Source organism: Monopterus albus, unplaced genomic scaffold (assembly GCF_001952655.1).
Source record: "Monopterus albus unplaced genomic scaffold, M_albus_1.0 scaffold130.1, whole genome shotgun sequence".
Classification (NCBI taxonomy): Eukaryota; Metazoa; Chordata; class Actinopteri; order Synbranchiformes; family Synbranchidae; genus Monopterus; species Monopterus albus.
This window is the reverse complement of record NW_018128010.1, coordinates 568,680-587,879: the sequence shown is the minus strand read 5'-3', so window position 1 is coordinate 587,879 and position 19,200 is coordinate 568,680. Positions and strand designations below refer to the sequence as shown.

Sequence of the window (19,200 nt, the reverse complement as noted above, 5' to 3'; positions counted from 1 at the left end):
TCAAGCATTTACAGTGCCACTATGAAAACTTTTAACAAGGGGCTAAAAAAAGATGGCTTCCAGTTGCAGTCCTTAAAAGAGCTATCATCAGGTTACCAGTAATGTAAGTGAAAGCAAGTCAGATTTTGTCTTAAAATGTAAAAACATCCTGTAAATCAATCCTAGTTACTGTATCTGGCCTCTTTTTATATACTGTACCTTAGCTGTAGGCAGCAAATAACTAACAAAAACAGTCTGGGCTTTTTAGCTGTTCCACTTTCAACCAACACACCACAGATGATTTTTTAATTAGCAATCAGAGGGTTCTTTGCAGGTAACACTGTATGCTTCTAAATGGTATTAAATGTATGTGTGAGTTTCTAACAGTAATTTGTTTTTCTTTCAATTAGTTTTGCCATTTTCTTGCCCCATGTAGCTTTCAAGAACATAAAAAAACAACCAGGGAAATATCCAATGTTTAGATCGACCCTTCCCCCATGAAAAATACTGAGGAATGTCTGGCTGCTTGAAATGAACTAAACCATGTCTGGGCTTATCTTGGTTTTCCAGGGCATGGGCTTGAAGTGAAGAGTTACATATTAGCAAGCAAATGGGAAGAGAGAAAGAAAAGAGAGACCACAGGGTGTAGGTGTAGACAACTGGGCAATCTGATACAGCGGTTGCATTAAACTCCACAATCCCCAAGTGCCTGATTGAAGCCATTACAATTATCTGCACAATTGTTCGGGAATACTTTAAAGGTTATCACTGGTCATATGCAAGAGCAGTGTTTTTATGCACATTATGCCTCATTACAAGGAGGGAGCATTTAGTGATAATGGGGCCTTATGAAACCTCAGAAATAGTCAGGTAACAAATTTAATTAGCTCTTAACCTACCTTCTAAAGAAAGCTGATCATTTTTTAAAGGGCATTTGGTGTGCACAAGTTAAAATGTCATAGAGCTGCAGGCAATAATGCAGCTTCTGCATGCCTTTCATGTTTATCCCCTTTGACATTTATCTTTTGTACTTCAGTTCTAATAGTTTTCAGCGTCTGTGAAATGGAACTGGTCGCATCCTATTGCTTTGTTCTATTCCTCAGGGTTCCAGGAGTTGTTCATGTGTCAGGCTATGCATCTTGTGTGCGTGTTAGCTTTAAACACAATGGTCTCTTAGCAGCGGCCCTCACGTTGAGAGCAGCTTTTTGAAGCTAATTAAGATTTGTAAAGGTTTTTTTAAGAGTTTTTGACACATTTGATTCAGTACTGTGGTAATTTATTTTATAAAACCTCAAATGATGAGGATTGCAGCTCTCTAATGCTGACATCATTTTCAGCATTGTTCCTGTGCCTTATTCAATTGTTTTGCAATCTTTGTGAGTGGCAATCTGTCAAAGGCTTTCACACTTTTTATTTGGCTTCCTTGGAGATGTGTTCGTTTTTTTTATTCAGACTCTTACAGTAGCCCAGTGCTGTAACAGTATGGAATAGACTGTACTGATAAATAACCTACACTGTATTGGATTAAGTTTTAAATCACATCTCCTGAACTGATCTCAGTCTTTACAGTCATGATGTCCCCCAGAGGGAGATTTGGTTAGCAGCCAGTCAATAGTCTGAGGTTGTCCATATTAGGATATATTACAGCTACTATGAAATAACACAATAAAAATTATAACAATCTCTAAGATAGGATCAAATTCTCCAACATCAACATCCAGAAGTTGTTTTTGCAGTGATTCAAATGCAGTTCCGGTGTCTATGTTAAATGCTGTTTTAACATACTTATACCTATTTTTGGGGTTTGCTCCACTGTGCAGACTAATCTTCAGTCCAATATTACAAGGAGAAGACAATAACATCACTAAATCCTTAGATATTTTCTCTCCTCTTTTCATGAATGTAAACTGGCATGCTTATCTTTAACATGCAGGTTTCACTGTTCTGTACTTGAACGCTCCTTTTCACCAGTCATAAACAAAAGACCAAGAGTCATTTAACACTTCTTTAGCACTTGCCACCTCAGCTTTTCAGGGAGCATTTTTCTGTCAGACAAAAGAAAAGCCTTTCTACATGCGAGGATTTAGAAAAAACAACTGTGAAATGCAGCTGAAACATGTTGTTCTAAACGAAACCAATGGATATGGCTCTGAGAACAGCCTTAACAAACACTCGGCTCTATTAGTATGGAGCGCATGAGTTTCTGGGGCTGGGATGGGGTTTTATATTCTATGGCCTCACACTGCTGCTTTCAGCAAACAGTCCACCATTATTCAGCCTGACAAGAGTGCAAATACTGTGCATTCAGGGGTCAAGAAAAAGCAAGTCCTCCTTTCTTTGTCGTCTCTTTATCCTGCATCCTTATGTTTCTTTATTTTCTTTCACATTTTCACACTTCCTCTTGTTATTTCATTACCTCTGTTCATTTTTATTCAATCACCTGCAGCACTGGACAACTGTGTTAAATGTAACACATGTATTTGTTACTATGTAAGCCTTTCAGCTCCTGGCATGGAGACAGATCTTTGTCTCCATGAGTTCATCTCTTATAAGTCAGGAAGTGTTTGTTTTCCAAGTTACTTGAGTAACTTTGGTCTTACGGATGTCAGGCTGTTCATGCTATACACAGTCGTTTGGTAACGAGTGAGAAACTATTACTTTTAAATCTACAATGGCCTTAACATGTGACTGCTGACGAAAGCCGTGCAGCTGCTAATTCGACCCCTATTTGTTATTTCCCCTGCTATTGAGAGTTCAAGCTTTTACTGTCTAAATTGTGTGGCTGACTATCTAGAGGCTGCATCCTCTTTATCAGAAAGGAATGCTATTCACGGGCAATCAAGGAATAATTTGTCTGACCTCACCTACACAATAGAAACAAGCAAAGCTCTAAACAACCACTTTTATACCACTTTTGGATGTGTATCAGAACTCAAGAGTGCTAATTAATTTATTTACTTGTCTGTGCAGAGATGCAGGAGAATTGGTCTTTTCAATTTTCAGGTGCAGTACTCATCGTCCTTTGGAACAAGGCCAGGCAACAACAGTCTAAATACTATGGATATATATTTATTATTTTAAGTTATTCAGATGCACCACGTGTATATAATGATGAGACCTAGAATTGTTCTGAATTCTTGGCACTTGTAGCTTAATCCCCCAAAAGGAAAAACTTTTTAATACCTTGATCCCTCCCAAGTCTGAAAAGTCTGTTTTACAGCCCTAATGATGTAGCCACGATCAGAGATGAGTCCTGACCTTGTGTGCTTGGCAGGACAAACTGTGCTTCTGGTTGGAAATCAGCAACCTGTGACTGAGCAGATCTTCTGCAGAGTTGTGCATCAAGAACTGGCTGCTTGTTAATCCTTAAGTGTTTGGAAATATTCAGCTCCAACTAATATTTCCAGGCAAGGTTAATAGGATTATCGCTAAAAACCTAGGATGCTTGCACATACTGTATGTGATGCCAGTGATTTCATGGCAGACATGGAGAAATATTGGTCCTAGCAATTGTGTGTGTGTGTGTGTGTGTGTGTGTGTTTGCTGTTTGGATTTTTTTTTTTTTAGCAAAATAATTTTGACTGTTCTTCACTAACTTTTGAAATGTTTAGTCTCTCTAGGCAAATTGCTCCCATGTGGGTTTCTGTGTGTGTTTTCTGTAGCAGGCAAATGACATCATTTGTGGCAGTGTGTGAGGACATTGAAGCGTGAAGCAAACTCCCAGGACAGGAGTGACCTTTCCCGTTGTACAGTATTTCTTGTGCCACAGTTCTCTCCTGGGCTACAGATAAAGGAGTCCCGTCTGAAATAAGACCTTTGGGAATTCCTCACTGGCTTTTCACACAGGCATAGTGCTCCTCTTTTGTGAGCCTGGAAGATATGGCTTCCACAACAACTTATACATACTATCAGAACACTAGAGCATATTTTTTGATTCACAGAAGCTACATTTAAATCATAAACTACAGGATTAAGTCCTTTTGTGGATGTTGCTTAGTAGTGTAGCACTTTAAAAATTAATTTTTTTCTCATGAGCTACTCATTTTCTGTGCTCATCTGACTGTCAGCCATTATATATTGATTCTGAGGCGGTTAGTGTCACGCTTTGCCTTCATAAAGATGAAAAAATGGAAGAATTAAATTTTTTATGTAATTTTGTTCTAGGCCCCTAAAGTTATGAAAATATGATCCAGAAAGCCTAAAATTGAGATTTTATTTAAATTTTTTTCTATTTAAATTTCATCAAAGCCAGAATGTACAACAAAAGTATTCCAAATCTGGAAAGAGCACCGAGAGTTAAATCACCTCCGTCGTTGTGGTTCAGTTGTTAATTTTTTTTTTCTTTAAGCCTTGCATGGTTCTCTGACCCACCACTTTTGTTCAGATGTTCTTTGGCCTTTCTTTCAGGCCACTCAAATGCCGCCTCAGAGAGACCGCTGTGCCAGAGTGCACAGAGGCGACAGCAGTCAGAATGGACCCAGCACAGTGGCCAGTGTCCTGAAAGTCTGCATTTAGGACCTGTGAAATCATAGCAGTTCTAAATCTTCCCAGCCATGGCCAACTCCCCACTCGTTACTGCTGATACAAGGCTTAGGGTGATTAGACTGTCTCTCTGTTATGCCGTGTACTTTTTCCTTCAACAAGATAATCAGACCCCTTTTCCTTTAATTGGTAGAAGTGAAAAGTGTGCTAGTATAGTTTGGTACATTATGGAAAATAAAGACATTTTAGTTCATTTTATTAGAAAGTTTATATAAGTTGTAATGTGTGCGCTTGTGTGTGTGTATTCCCACAATTTGTCTCAAAGACGTACCATTAAAAGTCTAACACCCCCTACAGTAGATGCTGCATTGTTAATCAGACACTGCAATATACAGTAAAAGTCTTTGAAGAAATGATATAGCGACAATTTTGTATTCCTAGAGCTTATCCATGAAACCATCCCTCTCAAAAAGCTTTATGGCAGCCTGGTCAGTAGTTGTTGTGCGATGCTGCTCAGGGTCACATAGACACACCAACAGACTGACTGACTGGTATCACCACCTTTTGACTCTGTTGCTCAGGTCTAAGAACCAAAAAGAGATCATTTTTGTGAACAGTAACAGTCTGCTGCTATAATGATTGTTTGAGAAAGACTTGGGGGTTTTGTTGAATTGTATAGTTATTATGAGTGAACTGGGTTAAACAAGGCGCTTGCATCTGCTTCAAAGGACTTTGGCAGGTGTAAAAACTCCCCGTCCAGCATTTTGTTATCTGCATTTTTAAATGTTTGTATGCATGTAAGAAAATCAAGCCTGGGAAAATGAACTGTTCCACACTGAAGCATTGATGAGCTCTGTGTGCTACAGTATGCATAATGTACATTATCGCTTCTAAAACTGCTATAGGTCTCCTGTCTCCTTTAAGTGCAGCCATAAAGACTTGTGCTTATGATAGAAAGAGGTTATACTTTAGTAGCAGTGTCCACATTTAATGTTTTTATTATTAAATGAAAACCTGGTCAAACAAGCAGCTCCCATGGCTTTGTCTTGTGTGTGGTCTAATCCTATCTGAAAGGATTTCTGGTGACTTATACACTTAACACTGAAATCTCAGGTTTGTGAGCATGCTGCCAATCCTCTGCACAATTGCTCTGCTGTCTCTTTAGTATAATCTGTGACATTTTGGTGCTGCAGAAAATTAGTCAATTTGCAGCATATGATCATGAAGTATTTTTAGATGTATTGTCTCTTGAACAAGGTTCACAGGCTAGTGCCAGTTTATCCAGTCTAATCAGTGTGCTGTCTCTGTGAGCAAAGGGCCACCTGTCTGTCTGCCTGACTGAATGAACAGATGAGGGTCCACGGGCCATCGTGGCTCCACAATACTCGACGGTGACCAAATAAGGGCTGTCTTCAACATGCAGGGAGGAGACAGGGGGCACTAAGTTGGCACAGTTGAGCCTCTCACATTCTTTGGCCTCTCTCAAAAGGTTTCTGTCTCTCATCACACATCCAAATTGTGAGTGGACAGAACCTGTGTTTGTGCAGCTACATGAGATGTACAGTACAAGGGTTTTTCTGGCAAGTTTTTTGTGCAATGCTGGTTATTGCTAAGTGGTTGAAATTGTAGAGGCTGACACTTTGTTGACACTATTATTTAGAAGGACCTAAGCTACGACTGCTTACTAGAAACCCACAAGACTGGGTGCAGACGAGCAGTCACTTAATTCAGTAAATGTATTAAGATGACACTGGAATTTGTAGGACACCTATGATGATGTGAATATTTTGTAGAAGTACAGTCTAACATATAGTCATTGTACTGTAGCAGCTTATGTAACGTATTCACTGCATGTGATGTATGTTTGTGCAGCAGTACAAAGAGCTGAACATATGGCATATCAATATTGTTCACTAAATTCTGTTACAATGCTGCGATTGCTGGTTAAAGATTAACTCTAGTGTTTTCCTCGGGGCAGCTTTGAAGTGGACTTACCCCGACCCCTGCTTATCTTAATTAGAAAGAAATCTGAGGGAGTGAAGTGGCGCTCTAGAAACGAGCACCTCCAGCTCCCTAATGGCCACGCTTCAGCTTCACCATGACCTCAAGGTCTCCTCCTTTCGCAGTTTACCCAGGTCATGGTGGGATTGTATGCACTCTAGTATAAATTGTGAACAAAAATCCTCAGTACTTGATGGATGTGAAGAAAAAAACGATAGAGCCGCTTTTTGTTTGTGAGTGTCTCTGCCTGAGTGTTGGGCTGTAGAGAGATAGTACATATAATCTATTTGTTCATTTTCTAGAATTAAGCTTGAGGCCAAGAGTATAACTATTTCAAAGTCAGTAACAATATGTGAAGTCACATAAATAGCCAAGACCTTCTCTGTTTCCATTACCTCAGTGGGGAACAGGCTCCTTCACGACTCAGAGATCACACATGCAGTCAGTGTTTACCGGTGGCATACATACCATGCTGCTGGCTTTAATCCAAATGGAGTGGGGAGGCCCTGTCATACACAGGTCATTTGTCTCCAGACGACGGATGTGGAACACACATGAAGCAAAAACCCTGCACTGTGGTTGACCTCAAGAATGCATGACTTATTAAATGTATCACTTGAGTCATTTTCATTAAAACTTAATATACAGTAATACAGTGATGAGTCAAGTTTTCACATGTGCAGTATTGTTTAGCCTACCCTAAACACATCATGTCGGGTTTTAGACTGGATTGTTTTTCTTATTACTACAATAGCTTTCCAAAAAGAATAAACGAGATCATACTTGTTTGTAATTTTAATATAAAACCTAATGTCACATTAAATTACTGAACACCTTTTCCTGCTGTGCTTGTAATTTATTCAGTGTATGTGCCTTATTATAATTTTCATGCTGTGGGGGATGCAAAACTTGGTATAACACTCACATACTGTAAGCAAAATACTTCACACATGAAGTATGTAACATTACCATCAGTAGTAGCAGCTTAGTTGGAATAAACAGAAGAAATGGGCTGAACAAGCACAAATGAGCATCAACCACTTAAATTTAAGTCAATTTTAAAGGACCGTGAATATAACACGATTGGTCATTGTGATGGCTCATTTTAAAGTGTACTTGTTTACGCTTTTAACTCTGTTTTGGTTTGTATTTGAATTTATAATACCTGGATGTTGTGTTTGCTGAAGAGTCAGTTGTATCTGTATTTGTAATGTTCTGTGTTTGTTGTTGAAAAAGAGATGTCGATCTCAATGGGGCTTACCTGGTTAAATAAAGGATTAAAACAAATAAACAAAAAAAAAAAACAATAAAAACTTCTAATTAATTATTAGGGGTAGATTAGAATCTTCAGATTAGATTCTTAAAATTTTGCTAATTATAGTCTATTAAATTATGTTTTTAATGTTGAGACCTGTTACTCTCATAGCAGGACTGGAGAAGGAAGCAATTCTTTGAGGCATAATAAGGTCAGGGATGCGATAACATTGTACACAACTATAGTGAAGTAGTGCCTCTGAAGTCAACAACATCTATTTACAATCATAGCATCTTCATGACAATTTCATGAAATGTATAAAACTAAATGATTCAATCTTTTTATCAGGTTTGCAGGACAGAAAAAATAGTTTTTAGTCTCATTCTGCTCAGACTTCACAATCTCTGCAGCCTTTTGTCTTAATTACAGCTAGATCTGTAGGTTTGAGGAAATCATCATCTGTATTCTTTTTCCCAGCATTTTTGATTAAGCCCTTAATGTGGGTAACTACAAAGATGAATAAAGGAAAAGGAAAAGCATCTCACCCCATTCTTAATCTTCACAGGTCAAAGGTTTCTATCTGGTAGAAAACATCAAAATACCTCAATGTGTTAATTATGGATTAATGAATTTTATTACTAAACTAAATGATTCAAATGAGTTATTTGTTTTGCATGAGGTGGGGGAAAGTACTTTCAGCCCACCTTCACAGTGCATCACCCTGACCCTGTCCTTTAATAGCACTATATTGTCAAAAAGTATCAATATCCGAAGCAATAAGGCCCAATTTTACCCTCATTTTAATTTTGTGTGAGGGAATATGTGCACTCAGAAAAAGTAAACAGCTCTGAACAGATGCATATTTCACATCAGCACACACCCTCACACACACACAAACTCGTACATGAAGCCTCATGTAATAAAACACCCAGGGTGAATGTGTATAGATCTCTCCATGTCTGTGCTGGTGGAAGGAAATGGACACAGTGGAGCGGTCAGCTGGATGTGACAGATTTACTGACTGTAACAGCTGGGGTAGGGAGGAGTAGAGACTCTCAATTGTGCCTAGCACAACACTCAGAAACCTCTGAACAATGTCCCTGCACCCTCCTGGCAATTTCACTTTTATTCCACCACTTTCACAGCTGCCAGATGTTTAGAGGTTCATTCATCTTGATCTTACCATCCTCATCCAGTAGCAGCAGGGAGCAGCTCTCTCTGTGTACTCTGGCAGCTGCATTTTGAGTTCTAGGAACTAGTAAATTATTATTTAGACTACTAGTCAGTGGTCTAGAAATTACACCATAAAAGTGTCAAACGTTAGCAGCGACGCACTCCAGGACGGGAGCATCGGCCTTTCTATCCAACTTCAAAAACTGAGGCTAAAATAATTTATTTTACATAGCAATGAGGCTATCTTTATTAGAAATGAAGCAATTAGATAGCACAAACATTGTTCATTTTGCATAAGGTCTGTGTACCTTTCATACCTCCCACTCAGTGCTGGCTCAGTTTAAAAGTCAAGTGCTAAAAGTAGTCAAGAAATTATTCTAATAAGGGCTAGTGAAAATCCCGGTGCTACCCCAGAAACAAATGGCTGCTATATGTTCATTTTATATGTATATAGTGTATGTTAACGTGTTTTTATTGGTCCCAGTTAAGCTATTAGACTTTTATTCTTTGTTTTCTGTTGCTGTATTATCAGTTCCAGGGAGCATTGTAAGTGTCTTTAACTTTTATGAATCTTTGTTTTGTGTTTGCAGGAGGAAACAAACTGAAGAACCAGCAGTTCCGTCTTAACTGGGCTTGGATTTCTTTAGAGAAGGAACACTATGTTGTGAATGAAGAGGTCAGGTTCCTGGAGGTGGTGCTGAAACGTCGGGGCTACCTGGGGGAGACGTCGTTTATTAGTAAGGAGACACTACCTCAGATTTTATCAACTCACTTATAATATTTCCATCCACAATCGTCCATAATTATATTTAAAAGTTAGTAGAAAGCACTAGGAGCATTTTAATTTATGCAGATATACTGATATTATGTTTATAAATAACTCAGAGAGTGCAGCCTCTGCTAAGGGGGCAACTCAGTTTCCCCATAATGCCATAAAAGCAATATTTTCATGGTAGTTTGACCCTCATATATGATTGCTTGACCTTGAAATCCTACTGTTGGCATTTGGAATGATGCTCTTTATTAGTTTGAAAGTTATTCACTTCAGTTTTGTTTGTAGGTTTTAGCACCAATTCACAACAACACGGGCATAGCAAGGTCTAGACCAACAAACCCACCCAAATCAAGCACTCAAGAAAAATGATAGACATGCCAGAGATTCACTCATTGGTTTAGGGGTAAAATGGGACCATGGGCAAACCAGTGGAGATGTCATATTTCTGCAAGTCTGTGTTCTGCTCGTTCAACAGCTGTTTGATAAACTGCTCTTACAGTCTCCCTTACTGGAGGAGCACAGTTCCTCGAGGCTGACAAAGAAAAATATAGTGAAGCAAAGGGTCTGAGTCAACCCTTGAGGTTATGCCAGCTGACTGTAAAGGGAAGCTCATGGTGTATTGCTCACTGGCGGAGCCTCGAGGGTGCAAGCGGGATGGGGGCCCAGTAATTTGGACTGCACCTGGCCTGGTGCTATGTTGTTCCACCACTGGTACTGCTCGTTAGGTTCCAATAGTGGAAACACAGCTATAAAAGTACATTCACATTACAGCGGAAAAACGAGGGTCTTGTGCTGCACGTTCCCACGTTTATGGGGTCACTGTACAAAATGGTGCAAATGCAGTGCTAGTGTTGTTAGCAGTAGATCACCAATGTTGCATTTAATAGGAACAGACAGTCTTGGTAGCGGCACTTGTATGCTGATATTTGGTTAGCTAAAGAAGTTGTCTTTATCTGATCTTGACATGAGGATCATATTATTGTACAGTTTGGGAAAATTCAGAAACGTTGGTTAAATACTGTAACCTGGGGTTCTATGACTATAGATAAAGCCATGGCAAAGCAATGAAAAGGGTGGGCACCAAAATCTAATCAGTTGTTCCTAATCTAATCAATTGGTTTATACACTACCTCTCCAAAAGATCTCATCCAAATCCGTTCATTACTTTTTGAGTTATGCTCTTCACAAACAAACAAACCAACAATTGCTGGCAGAAATATAACCCCCAGAGACAATAAAGAAGATGAAAAACATAAACTCCTCATCAGAAGATGTTTTTTGTTGGCGTTTTTTTTCTCCTGAAAAACACCTATTGGCTGTTTCCTAAAAACAATTTCCTAAACACACAGACACAACTACTGTACATACATGCAGAAACTTTGATATATTTTTGGACAATTTATGGCTAGCCCAGACACCATTTGGGGTCACACAGGTCATGACCGTTCATCTTGCTCTTCAGGCCAGTATTTACATTTCAGTCACACAATAGCATCAGACAGTCCCTCAGGAACTGCATGTACACATGAGAAAGGTCACCTAAAGTTGTTGGGCTTGAAAAAATTCTGCTCCAAATGTTAGTTAAGCCAAACAATAACTGTAAACACTGTTTTAACTGTAAGTGTTTGAGTGGAATGAATTCTTACTACTCACACAAATGACCTATTTTAGTGCAGCTATTTGTTCTGTCTATACACAGCAGATGACATGTTGATTAAAATGACCTGATGTTAAAGGTCAAATCCCATAGAGTACTTTACTATACTGGCATCTATATCTTTATATGCCCTGAGGGCCACAAAATAATGAAAATCTCTAAGGTGATTTGCAGATTTTGCTTACCTTTATAAGACCTCAGACTGCACATATGAGCTCTACCTTAGTGAAATAAAAATATATGCAAGTTAAGATAGCTCACACGTACTGTAATGCAGGCATAATAATTCACAGTAAGACATAAATAAAAAGAAAACAAGAACACACTTGTATTTTGTTGTTTATGTTGATAAGGCACCACAACAAAAGAAACAAAAAATGAATCACTGTCTGTGATGACCCCACAATGATCTCTCTGCAAAGTACAATTAAACAACATAATAATATATCTTGTATAAGGCGTTTGGGCAAGCGGTCAAATAATTGCTACTTGTTTGTGATTTTCTGGAGCATCGCTATTGTTTTATTAATAGTTGCATTATAAATTAAAGAAGTGCTACTTTAAACTGTGGATGCACTCAATGTTCAGTACCCAGAGAAAATACACCCCGCATCTTCATAAATTAGAATTACTCTTGTGTGCATTCAAGTCCAAACTATAGCTTTGCAATGCAGCTTTTTTTATGATTGAGGCAGCATGAAGGGGAACAATAATGGATAAGGGGGATGATGTACCGCTCTATGCTAGTGATGGAAAGCTTACAAAGGAGGGCGTAATTTAAATTTTTTTTCAAGTCAGAACCATTTTATTTTGACAATGCCATCAAAGACCAGTAGCAATGAATTTTCTTTTTGTAAATGTATAAGCAGTCAAAGCTTTTATGTTGTCAGTACAGTAAGTGAGTACGTGTTTACATCTTCGGGCTACATTTCTTTGTTTCTTTGTTCATAAACCACTCTTTTCTATTTTTCTCTTATCAAATTGCCTTGTTAATATTTGCCTGTCAATAGGGTTGGGTACTGAAACCTGAAACCCAGTGCCAATATGGTACCGGTTCCTATACAGTCAGTATCTACTGGATCGAATCACAGATTTCAGTGCCTCATTTTGGTGCCACTTGTCACTGCACGTCATGTTCTAATGCTATCATTATACTTATACTGTGTTCCATTTACCTCGGAGCTGGGAATGAATGGGAAAGGTTTTTTAATTTCATCAACCTTTGTTTAATGCTTTTTTTTTTTAAAGTATCAGTTCTGGTACCGTTTAGGCACCAGTGCTGTTTAAAAAGTATTGTTTTAGCAGTGGTCTCAGAAAAAACCCAAATGATACCCAACCTTAGAGTCAAACCTTCTACCATTTTCTGCCATAGGCTGTAACACTAGTATTTTAAATCACTAGACAGCAACACAGCTGCACGGCAGGCTTTAATAATTTACTTTGCTTTTAGTTAGAAATATTTTACCCAAGATTTGATAGATTATTCTAACATACAGTTATACAACATCCAAAACACTGTCATCCCTGCTTTTTTGTCAGATAATGCACCACTTCTCTCATAACATTGTTGCGATCACAAATTCATTGGTATTCTCATGTATTTCTTTTGTTTGCATCTGAAAATACCAAAGTATTTGTGATTGCAATGATTTTCTGGGAGAAGTGGTCTGTTATCTGATAGAAATGCAGGGCTGCTGATTTCTTTGGCCATGACTTCACAAACATTTCTGCTACATACCCTGTGCACACATAACAAATAACCAATATCCAGTCCCAGCAAGGTGGTAGGTACAGTTTCCTTCATGGTAAAACTGTAATCATTTACAGTTTCTTTCTCTGCTGTGGTGAGAATAGGAGAGGAGATTAGCTAGCATGAACAGACCACCAGAACAGCCTGACAATTCAAGCCATCCATCTGTCTCAGCCTTGCACTGAGATAGTGACTGATCTTAGGCCAGTGCCTTCTGATGAAGCATTAGCGGGCATTCAGACTGATCCTTTAAAAACACAACTCCCTGCTGCGTTTAACACAAGGGGCTGGGTTCATAGGGGTGATGAGGTGTTGCAGGGGGAGTGCTGTTTCCATCCCAGGAGTTTCTACCTTAGCACCAATTCTACCACCAGTGTGTTAGCATTGATAGATAACAACACGGTTTAACATGCAGCACTGACAGAACTGCATGGAGTGTCATTGTGGTGTATTAACTGTGGCCCAAATTTGACAGTGAATAGCAGTGAATGCTCATGCTAACAAGGTTAACAAAAGAGTCCCCTTCCTGTGGACATCCACGTCCCGATTGTCCCCCATACATGACTGGTCAATGCAGCACCTTTACCAGATAATGTCACCGTCCGGCACAGTGAACATTGAACCAGATCCAACTTTTTCGCAGCACAGGGTTGCATAGTTATGCCAGAGCCCCCTACTGTGTTGGTGCCGGCTGCGGTGAATGCAATCCCCAATAGAAATTAATGGGGAGGGCTGTGTTTTTTCACACCTTTGAAACTCAGTCTAAACACGACCTTAGAATATGTCATTTTGGCCAGTCCTGTGTGAGTGAACATTAGTCTGAGAAGCCCACTGGTGGGCTATTCCTTCACTAGTCAATGTGAACAGTGCAGGTGGCACCCATTCGGAGGCTATGGCGAGCCTACCTGCCGGAATGTCACAGAGTGACTTTAGTGACTTCAGCGTTACATCCAGTCCTGGCTTTTTGCAGGCATTGGAGTTAGGAGCAAATCATTCTCTGTCCTCTGCCCGCTGCTCTTTGAAGACTGTCCATTTTGATCATTTTATTGCAGCACATCTTTACATATCAATGTTCACCTTTTATTTTCATCAAGGAACTGAATGGTAGTTTTCTTATAAAAAATCTATGCTCTGTTGAAGACCTTGTGTGCAGTTTCGATATTTTTCTTCCTTTCTCAGTTATGATAAAAACATAAAAAAAGGTTCCTTCAGCAAAAGCTGCTTTATTTATCTTGTAATTTTTCTTGTTCAATATTTCTTGTAGCCAGCAGGATTGTCTCGTGGGTGTGCAGGCATGTTCTTTCTATTTACTGCCAGACCCCTGTTGTGGCCCCTGTTGTTTGGCCAGTTAGCAAAGACAGTGGAAAGGCTATATGACATTTCTCTGGCTTCAGTGCTTCTGCTCAACAGGAATCCTGCCTGTGTCACAGCTATAGTGATTGTAAACTCTGTAAAACACATGCTGAATGTCAGACAATGCAAGTCAGCCTCTAACTGCTTCTACTGAGACCAAGCTGGCACAAGGAATAATTGCTTCATTCCCACCAGGTCCATTTCAAACACTAGTGAATGGGAAACTGCACCGACAGGATGGGCAGATATTGTTAGGTTAGACCAGTTAAGAAGAAGAAGAAACTTTATTTATTGTCATTGTGACATGTACAATGAAATTATGTTAAAATTATAATAAGATTATGATAAAAGTTGATTTTTGTCATGTCTTTCCTAAGGTATTGGTACAAAAGATGGCAGTGCAGTAAAGGATGAAGATTTCCGGGGCAAATCTCAGAAACAGGTGCAGTTTAATCCAGGTCAGACCACAGCCACCTGGAAGGTACAGATCTTGTCTGACAGCAAATATGAAGTGTCGGAGACCTTCCAGATCATTCTGTCTGAGCCGGTGATGGCGGCCCTTGAATTCCCAGAGGTTGCTACTGTGGAGATCCTGGACCCTGATGATGGTCAGTATTGATTTCAGTTTCAAGGATTTAATATTATTTAAAATGTATACATTTATCCTACTTAAAATGGTGATTGTGATAATTTTTAATGAAATTTAATTAAAACTAACTAAAAACAAATACTGGAAATGTACCTTCCCTTTTCCAGTTTTGAGTTCTGGTACTTGAAATGCAACACATTCTGGTCTTATAAGTGGAGCTACAATGAAATTTGAAAGCAGGACCTTTGTCAGCTATGTGAAATATCACTGAACATTTGATGTCACATGCCCTAATTCAAAGATTAACCCCATGCAGATGCACAAATTCTGCTTTTACAATGGCACTGGTTAATGTCTTTTTTGTAACATAAGCTTTATTGAAAATAGACATAGCAAACAAGGCAATTTAACATTTTGCCAGTATGGTTTGGGTACAGGTGGATGTCAGGCAAATCACATTAACGTGCCCATTTTATGCCCGTTCAAGGAGATCCTTGAACAAACAACAGCTAGAACCCAGCTTGATTTTGAAAATAGCTAAATAATGAGTAAAGGGCATAGAGCCTTTATAGGTCTTTTCTTTCATAGTTGGTAAAAAGAATATGGAGGTAACCATGCTAACCTCCCTTGAATGTGAAATGACCATAATGTGAAAAATGTTAGCAGTGTTGAGTGGGCTAGAGCTGAGATAGAGAACTGCATGTTATAAATGTGGATCCTAAAGGGGTTCACTGGGTGAATGGAAGAATTTGCTACCAATAATTTATGCTATTTAACATGTTCATTTGAAATGTTTTTTCACAAAGCATCAATCTCTTAAGGGCAGTTAATAAAACTGTCAGCTAGCTCAGCAAGATGTGAAACTATTTTTCTTTATGTTCTGAACTGCCTACAGCCACATGTCTATTATCATATCATTATACTTTTTGTAGTTTCTGGGATTTTAATGTATTTTAGCCTCTCAAGGTCAAATAAACTTTGAAGGATTATAATTTTTTGCAGTGAAAGCAGAACAATGGAATAGCCCAGAGGCTGCCACCATTAAATTGTAAAAAAAAAATATTTCAGGCCAGACTGACTAAAGTGGCTGATGCTGAAAACATCCTTTGCAATTGTTGGGATAGTTCTCTGGATGGGAAAGGACATGTTCTGTTGACTTACCAAGGCCTTGTTAGTGTAGGCTACCTTGATGCTCACTGAGGAGGATACATGGCTTCTGTCTGAACTCTTTAGATTTCATGGCTGAAATTGCAAGCTCATTACCTTTCTGTACGAAGTTTGGAGAGGGAAGGAGACAAAGAGATGGAGAGCTGCCAATGAAACTGTTGAATGAAAAAAGAACAGAGCGTTTAACTTGTCTCTGCTTGCAGACAGAATTAACACACCTTTTCAGTCTAGTCAGTTGATGCGGTCAACTAACAATGAACTTCTTAGACAAAACCAAGGGTGTGACACAAATTTGTACACATTGTATTTCAATTCTCTAAAGGATTCACGACTCTTTTCCTAAACAGTATTATGTTGCAAATAACAGTTTCCACATCTATCTGCATCCCTTAGAGGGTCAGTAAGCAGCGCTGTCTCTGTGTAATGCTGTGTAAGCCAGCTCAAGCTTGGAATCTATTTTCTGCAGATGAATAAACAGTAGATAGTGGGGTTTGATAAAACAGGATGGAAGCACCATCAGAGGAGCTGTAATGAGAGCTGTCGTTTGTCCCACTGCACAAGCTGCAAACTTGTATATTAAAGGTTTTGATGCAAATAATATCACATATGATTTGATGTTCTGAAGCTTTCGATCATTCTGTTGTATTCAGTTCCTGTCACTTTCAATTTATCCTGTTCAACTCAGCAGAAAACCAATCACACAATCACTTTTCTTGTATCAACTTAACATAACGGTATTCAACTCAAATAATATTAATGCACTGTGTCACAGAAAAGATCTGCTGTAATGTGTTGCTGTTTGATTTTGCTCATATACAGAGTCGACAGTATTCATACCCTCAGCTGTGTACAACATAGAGGAGGATACTGGTGAGTTGCTTATCCCTGTACGTAGGAGCGGGGATGTCAGTGAGGAGCTCATGGTCATCTGCTACACTCAGCAAGGTAACCCAAATATAAATAATGATTGAAGTAACGATGCCCTCCTCTCGCTCGTCAGATGTTTCTCAGTAAAATGCAATGATTACTCTCTTCTGTTAAAACTTGCTTGCTTGTAACTTGAGAATGACCTTAGGTGTTCTTATATTAAATGAAAGTAAGTGAGTACTGGGTTCAGAAAATAATTTCACTGCATATCACCCAAAGGTAGTATTTTAATGATGCATGTACAGTGAAAAGGAAATCATAATTATGTATTGATTTTTGGATGAATAAAATGAGTTTGGATCATTAACTCTGCTTTCTGTAATTTTGTTTTCTGCCCACTCAGTGTCAGCCACAGGCACCATCCCCACCATGGTGCTGTCATACTCTGATTATATCTCCAGGCCTGAGGACCATCACAGTATCCTGCGTTTCGACAAAGGAGAGGTAGAGAAATTGTGCCGGGTTGTGATCATTGATGACTCCCTTTATGAAGATGAGGAAAGCTTCAATATGACCCTCAGCATGGTCATGGGCGGCCGTCTGGGCTCAGAGTTTCACACAGCGAGAGTCACAATCCTTCCTGATATGGATGACGGTAAGATGACATTTCACTGATGCACTAAATGCAATACAATATCAAATAGCCTATATAGGTAGATAAACTGAGGAGCCTTATGCCATTTAGAGAGTTTTAATGCATTTTTCCTTTTCTAATAATTTTGATAAGGCCTCAAGTAAAAGCAGAGTGAAGTTGTTTCTTGGCCTGAAGTGCTTTTATCTGATTAAGTGTGTAGAATTACTGTATTTGTGTGGTCTCTTATTTTATAGGTGTAGTGGTTAAGTACTTTGACTAGTAGCAGAAAATTAATTAGAAATTTTTAAACAATAGTTTGGCTGCATTAATTCATGTGAAGAGAGACAATCACATAGGTCAGCAACAAGCACAAGCAAGTTAATGTGCATGTGGAATGTACAGTATGTTTGAAACTTTTTCTGTGTTTGTGCCAGTGTCCTGGAGAGAAAATGTTTGTGTATGAGCCTCCTTCCTTGAGGCAAAGCCTTTATCTCACTCTGTATCTGCAGGCTCAGACTGAAGGGCTGAGTCTCTCACATCTTCCTGACGCCTCTTTGTTCCCCAACACCTGACGTCCATTATTCAGTTCCCTATCGCTCTTGCTATCTCCAGAAACGCTGCTGTGAAGTCAAGAATCTGTGATCGCAAACAGGCAACACTGGACCTGAAAATTCAATATGAATGCTTGAACCATCTTTTTTCCCCTCAAATCCAAACTCATTTGAGGCTAGATAATTGGGATGATGAATCAATAATCAGTTCAGCATTCCATTATCATATAGTGCAAACATCATGACCACTGGGAAAGGAATAATTTTGTAATGTAATTGAAGTTAGTTAGCTTCATTGAGATTTATTTCAATACTCTATAACTACTCAAATTATTCAAAATTAGGCTTCCAGTTGTAGTACACCCCTTTTCATTATATACTGTACATGCTGCTGAAAATATCATTGACTTTAATTTGAACTGTCAGTATAATGTATCAAGCACAGCGTTGTAATCCTGATAACTGCTAGTCAAACCTGAAACTAAACAACATCTGTGTTGTTTTTGGCCAGTCACGACAGTCTTGCTGTTTGCACTTTAGCATAGCAACTTCTGAAGCAGTCTCATTAATTAATGAGAATCTACCGTGCTTAAGCAACACAGAAATATTCGGTGTTGCTTCTCATTCCAAGAAATCTTTTTCTATATGTTTAAACAGGGCCAAATCAGTGAAAAGGATGTGAATCATATGTCCATAAACCTGTGGTAAAGAGGTCTTGTCTTTGGGGCTCCTGCTGCAGCAGTTTTCAGATTGAGGGTTTTTTCCCCATTCCATTCTCTTGTATCTTGAGGCAGACACACTTCAAGTAGATTTGTTTGACCTGCTGGAGGAGGTTACGTGGTTTGAACTTTTTCCTACTGTAGCACGGTCCTGTATAACCTGAGAGTGAGCACAGGGCCTTTTGACTCCTCTTGGGTATTCAGTCCAGACTGCCAAGACAGCTGCTGAGACACGCAAGGATATACAA

The 19,200-nt window shown here is 39.0% G+C and overlaps 1 protein-coding gene across 1 annotated transcript in view; it reads left to right on the top strand.

The window, feature by feature from the left end:
- The window catches only part of frem2b (FRAS1 related extracellular matrix 2b), a 49,431-nt gene that overhangs the window by 12,694 nt on the left and 17,537 nt on the right, over nt 1–19,200 (top strand). Inside the window, exons 3-6 of the mRNA XM_020613094.1 lie at nt 9,481–9,627; nt 14,803–15,033; nt 17,001–17,126; nt 17,452–17,703. Coding sequence (XP_020468750.1) covers nt 9,481–9,627; nt 14,803–15,033; nt 17,001–17,126; nt 17,452–17,703 — 756 coding nt within the window. The remainder of the gene's footprint in view (nt 1–9,480; nt 9,628–14,802; nt 15,034–17,000; nt 17,127–17,451; nt 17,704–19,200) is intronic.